Source organism: Phasianus colchicus, chromosome 2 (genome assembly GCF_987193195.1).
Source record: "Phasianus colchicus chromosome 2, bPhaCol1.hap1.1, whole genome shotgun sequence".
Lineage (NCBI taxonomy): Eukaryota > Metazoa > Chordata > Aves > Galliformes > Phasianidae > Phasianus > Phasianus colchicus.
The window spans coordinates 33,508,542-33,514,541 of record NC_143437.1 but is presented as its reverse complement, the minus strand read 5'-3'; the positions used below and the strand labels follow the sequence as shown (position 1 = coordinate 33,514,541).

Here is a 6,000-nt window from a genome sequence, read left to right as displayed (position 1 = left end):
CCTTGCACAGGAAGGGTTCAAAATAAAATCAAATTAAGTTACAGACATTGCGACCACTGTGATCCCATAATAAATTGTATTCCTTTGTTTCTTGCATAGAGGTGACGTATCCCCAGTGAATTATTCAGCCTTTCATCCAGTAGTGCAGTGTCAGTATTTTATTTTGAAAGACTCTGACTAGCTAGTTAAAAACAAATGAACAAATAAAATGTCAAGTGTTCTTTATTAAATAACTCAAAAGGTAAAGCATATTGTGTGATTAAGAGAGACAATACTACTACTTCCAAAGGATTTTTACAGCAGAAAACAAGTTGCGACAAATAAGCATTTCGGCCTAGCAGCCAAATTGTCCTCATTATAATGGAGTTAATTTCGGTCCTCAAATTGTGACTTGTTTTTTAAGAGATACGCTGCTAGAAATTCAATGGGATTTGGCGGTCTGTAAAAAAAAAAAGTGTAAATCAAAAGCAATTAATTTTTGTTATATGGAACCGGGTAGGTGAAGAACTAATCACCTTCTCTGAAAAGCAACATAACTCCTCTCAAACACCTGGAGGCACTGCCTTAGGGACAACCAACTACCTAGACCAACTCAGTAAGTTTCCACTTTGCATCTGGTCAGTCAGTTTTTAAATAAGGAATCCTGGTGACCATTAGTTCCATGCTATTAAATTGCTAAAACAGTTACATACCTAAAATTAGGGTATACAGTATTTATGCTCACAGTGTACCTCACTGTAAGTTGTATGCATTTATCCATTTCTTTAATTCATACTGCATCAAAGAACAGTTTATCAGTTTTCACTTCTTTTTCCTCAAATGATTCTTGTGTCATTTGTGCATTACAAGTGTTTGCGTCGTTTCTGGCAACTACTGGGCCCTTTAGCCCAAATAAAGCACTAAAAAGTTACATAGCTTAATTATGTGACTTATGAAAAATCATCTCCTTTTTTTCCAATTATGAATTTTCTACCTAGCTCAATTTCATTATTGTATCAGAAGAGATGGAAAATGCAATCCATTATTTCCTTGCTATTCATGATTAATCATATTCCTAATATAATTTCTCTCAGGCTGCAGTACTATCTATTCAGTCACACCCTGCACAGATGGCATTCCATACTTAATGACCACCTTGTCACTCCTTTCTCTACTTTTTTGCATTGTACCAGAATATAGGGGAACTGGAATTACACAAAACATTCAAGAACATTAAAGGTTTAAATAATGACGTGTTTTTATCCCTTCAATTTCTAAATCACAGCATTCCAACTCTTTATTTACTCAGAAGATATTTTTGTAAGGATAATGGTCACCTTCTAAAGTTCATGTGCTATTATTTACAGGCTGATCTCCAAAACAAAACAGCAAAAAACCCCAAGCTATTCTGTAAAACCCAGTATCATTAACAAACTGGCACTCATTTTTTCAAATTGTTACAAATGATCCTTTCCATGATTATAGTGTTGAGCTTTGTTCACCACAGAAGTTCACCATTTACTTCCACTCTATGTCTTGCATCATCCAACCAGTTCCTCCCATATAAAAGCTTTTCTTTTTGTCTCACAGCAACTTAACTCTAATTAACAGCCCTTAGTGACAGACTGCCAGAAGCTTTTTGGAGATTTAAACTGACTCTGTCATCTGGATTTCTGTTTCCATGTGTTTGTTGATTCCTTCAATTAACACCAAGAGACTTAAAAAAGTTGTGCTGATTCCTCCCCAGATGACATTCAGTCTGCAGCAGAAATCCCACCGATGGGAACTGAAGATCAGCGTGCTGCCTTGGGAGCAGGGTGTACCTTCCTACATGCTCTTTTGTTTTGCTAGCAGCCTGTACAATCAGTTCAAATTCACAGTTCCTTCTGAGATTAAGGCACTGCTGATGGTTGTTCTGGCTATAGGTACAGTGAGGTCACTCATCCATACCAGCTTCTGAAATGTTATTTCAGCAAAACTGAGAAATGGTTTATATGCAGTGTGACTCACCAGTAGTTGAGATAGAAATTCATTTGGACAAGGTGAACTACTTTATTATTGTTAAAGAATATGCTTCTGTGTTGCCTGATAAGAGATTTGACGCACCTTGACAGAACAGTCTTTACTCAAAGGATGAACTATCATTTGTATTACTGTGTTAACACTGCAGGGTCAACCTCATCCATTAGAAAGTGTTTCAGATTTCTTAGGAAGAGCTATGTCAGGCCTGATCTGCATTTGTTTCTTTCTTTTGAATGGCAAGCAGAACTCTTTATAATCCCACACTATAGAAATTTTGTTCAAAATTAGAACAGCTTTTTCCCTTGTTTTTATCAAGTAAATTATGTGATAAAATTAATGAAAAATAGTCTTCTCCCTACAAAAACTTTGCAGTAGTAAGCCACATTGTGAACCAAGAAATTAGTTAAATAACTTTAACCATGCCATATGCAGCTAAGTGAGGATCACATCCTGCTACAATTACAGCATTTTATGAACTTGTAATGACTTACTTACATCTATCAAGCTAACAACACCATATCTGCTGTGTGACATCAAAAAAGGTGACAAACTACTGAAGTTTGAGACCTACTTTTTTCCTAAGGACAGAAGGAACATTTCAGTATCTTACCTCTCTTTTGCAAGAACAGCAAGTCCCTGTAGCAAGATAGGTACAACAGTCTGATCCAAGTAGGCACGTGTGGGTAATGATTGAAGATCCACCTTCTGCTTCGAAGTTTTCTCTGCGTTTAACTTCTCATTTTCCACTATCCTCTGAAGGAAAAGTGAATGAGTATTGGTAATAGCAGTCAGATCTACTTTGAGGTAATAGCAGTCAGATCTACTTTGAGGTAATAGCAGTCAGATCTACTTTGAAGTATGTGGGCAAATAAAGTACCCGTTTCTCTGCAAGCTCACTGAAAATAACTTCTTTACATCTTTTAAGAAAATTTAAGCGTGCATTTTTCCTTGGACAAGCTTAAACCAGAGGAGTGTCTGTTCAGAGAAAACAGTCTAGGAAGGCATAACTTTAACATGAGCAGTTCCAACTGAATGGTTCCCGCATGCCTGCACTTCCAACACAAAAGGGACTCTGTTAATGCCAAGCACTTAGAGACCATAGTAAAGTGTAGGATACTTTAAGAAAAGATACACAGAATGGTTCCAGGTGCCTGAAACATCTTGAAACTATTAACTCCAGTTAAAGAAAGGACACACTACTGCTGCCAGCATACAAAACACATTCAAAACCATCTACAGAGATCTATAGCTATACAACCTATGTGCTATGACTGCAGTGGAAATGGAGGTGTGCAGGCAGTTTTCAGGAAACTTGGCCACTCAGGATGTTTGAGAAGTTTCTGCAAAGTCTTCACATACAGCTTCAGCTTACACAGAGATGAAAGCTCACAAAGAGCAGAAAACAAACATCTCAGAGTTGTTATTCTAACCCACGCTGTTACCTGCGGCAGAGGCAGACTGGACTCTGTCTGTTCTATCAGCATAAGTAATTACAGCTAGCTTAGACTACTGTGATCCCATGTTCCCATTTACAAGGATATTAAAAAATCCCTCCCTTTGATACATTTACAGAAATGCCATTGACTCCTATTCTCTTCTCTCTAATGAAAGCCTGTCTGCCTTTTAGCAGCATGGTCTGTTACTGGCACAGACAGCCATCACAGGACACTTCTCAAAGGAATCTCATCAAAACGTTCATTACTTACTTCAGCAGCATTCTGTCCCACAGAAGCAACACAAGACAACGCACTAACAGCTGACAGTGCAAGGCAATCTGCTGGTGCAGATCCCAACTCACTTTCTTGGGAACACTGGCTATTAAGTTCAGACCCAACATTTAACCTCAGGACTGTGACCCCTGCCACACTTGAAAGCAATAAAGTCTGCCTTACCTCTACGTTTTCAGTGAGCCCATATTCAGAATGGGGGTTTTCTGGAACCTGTAAAACGAACGCATGGTCAGCAACGCACAAACGCGTATTTTACACACGTACCGACAACGCACACCAAACGTTCCTTGCCGTACCTGCGGCTGTCCCTCCATGATCTGTTCTGCCTCCATGGTTTCCAACGTGGGATTTGCTGGATTTACGGGAATCCTGGAAAGCAACAACACAAACCAGTCAGTAGGCTGAGATCGAGACGAGACAAGCGTTTCCTTTCCCTTCCCTCTTCCGCTCGCGTGTCCGCTTTACTGTGCCAGTACGCAGTGACCCCCCGCCCCGTGCTGCTGCACCGCACCGCTCTCACCCGCCTGGGTTCCGCTGCACGCTGCTTCGCCACGGGACGGCAGAGCCCGCCCGTAGCAACCACAGCCGCCGGCGCAGGTGTCGTAAATTGTTTGGACGTAAGCGAAACTGTCGCGCTGTAGCCGTCGTGCTCCGGCAATCTGCGCCTGCGCAGAGTGAAGCCCCGCCCACCTCGGCCTTCCGGGCGAGGGGAAGCGGGAGAACGGCGGCAGTCCCCGCGCCCACAGCAGTGACGTCACTTGGGCGGGGCTTATCCCGCCACAGCCCTGCTGTTGGTGGTTGGTTGGGCGGCGGGCCGCTTTGACCGCGCGCCGCGAGGGGAGGTGGGTCGGGCGGCCTGGATGCTGGGAGGTGCTCGGCCTTAAGGCAAGCAGCTCTGAGGGTAGCATTATGTTTTGCTATTATGTTATATCAGAGAGAAAAAGTTTCCTAACGGTACCTTCTATGCAGTGGCGTTTGGTGTTGAGGTAGTTGCACCATTCTGATTCCTATGACTGCAGTGACTTGCCTGCCCCAGTTCTTGGACCTTCTGCTGAAGTGCCGTGTTCTAAGTCGGGTATTTTGAGTCCCCGATCTGCAGGCTGAGCTCTGCTTTTTCACAGTAAAGTCCCGTCAGGCAGACAAGCTGATGTAGCCACTGCCCACTCCTCAATGCATGTCTCACGTCTTCACTGGTGCTCCTCAGGGCTTTTTTGCCCATCTCAGCCAGCAGCAGAAAGCCATCTGTTGCTCTCACTTGGGTTGGCTTCATTTGTTTGTCTACGGCTTTTATTTACAAAAAATACACACCAAAACTATTACTTTTATGGCAGATTATCAATTTAAGTAGTTCATGGATAGGTCCAGTGAATATCACAGCCAGCTTTAAGCAGGAAGGCAATTAAACTGACTCACAGGTGACTGAAATATTTAATAGTTATAATAACGAACTGAGTTTTCTAGGTTCTCACTAGAAGCATTATCACAATTTCTGACACGTCTACTTCTTGAACTGTGCTTTGGCTTAAAAAATGATTCCCTTAACAGGTGCACTGTTTAGTGGTGTGTAATGCTATAAACCACGACAGTCAGATGCCTTACAGAATTTACATTCTCAATGTTTTTAATAACAGTAGCTGAAGAGTCTGAGTCATTGGGTTTGTTGGAGACTCACTGTCCACACACTCTTCCCCTTGCCATTCAAGCTGTCCTTCAGTTTGTTAATAATTTATTCAGCTACTGGCTCTCCTATTGTTTTGCATAGGAATGGGATGATGCTGTACATAACAGATGGACAGTAGAGATGGTACATGGGTGGTCTGTCACATGGCTTATTATACTTGACTTCTTTGTGTACTACGTAATATCAACGCTGCTTGAAGTTTCTGGAAACTTGTTGGTATTCCAAAATCTGTCAAATTTTTAGGTAATTCAGCTTGTTAATGTATAGTTCAACTAATAATTTCACAAAATAAGAGGGTTTTTTTTTAGGTTGTTAAGCACATCATCTTTCTTAACAAACAAAGAAAAAATAGTTAATGAACATTACTGCATTTTTGGGGCGCTGATAGGTATACTAGCTCCATCTAATAATCATTCTAGTTCACAAATATCTATTTTGTTATATATTATTATGTAATTCATTCTGTAGTTTAGACATTAATAAAAACTAATACTCTGGGGACAGTGTAGATTATTGTATACAGTTGTGTAGTAGACAGATGGTCAGTCGTGATGCAGAATCACTGCCTCTGTGCTGGATGTGCGTAAG

General features: G+C 41.1%; 1 protein-coding gene across 2 annotated transcripts; it reads right to left on the bottom strand.

Moving 5' to 3' along the window:
* Positions 1–204: 204 nt before the first annotated feature.
* On the bottom strand, positions 205–4,411 carry DPY30 (dpy-30 histone methyltransferase complex regulatory subunit). 2 transcript variants are annotated; one of them, XM_031593004.2, is made up of 5 exons: positions 4,252–4,411; positions 4,028–4,100; positions 3,894–3,941; positions 2,612–2,754; positions 205–439 (listed from the first exon to the last, which is right to left on the bottom strand). In XM_031593004.2, exons 2-5 carry the CDS (start codon positions 4,061–4,063, stop codon positions 367–369), a joined length of 300 nt encoding a protein of 99 aa, XP_031448864.1. In that variant the 5' UTR covers positions 4,064–4,100; positions 4,252–4,411; the 3' UTR covers positions 205–366. The 2 variants fall into 2 exon arrangements, with proteins under 2 accessions (XP_031448864.1, XP_089991435.1); XM_090135309.1 differs by having other exon boundaries at positions 4,256–4,389.
* Positions 4,412–6,000: the final 1,589 nt, after the last annotated feature.

Coding starts and splice junctions, on each gene's coding strand:
- DPY30 (XM_031593004.2), bottom strand. CDS start 4,063: ATGGAGGCAGAACAGATCATGGAGGGACAGCCGCAG. Junction 2,755..3,893: donor GGCTCACTGAAAACGTAGAG/GTAAGGCAGACT, acceptor CTTTTCCTTCAG/AGGATAGTGGAAAATGAGAA. Junction 440..2,611: donor GCTGTTCTTGCAAAAGAGAG/GTAAGATACTGA, acceptor TTTTTTTTACAG/ACCGCCAAATCCCATTGAAT.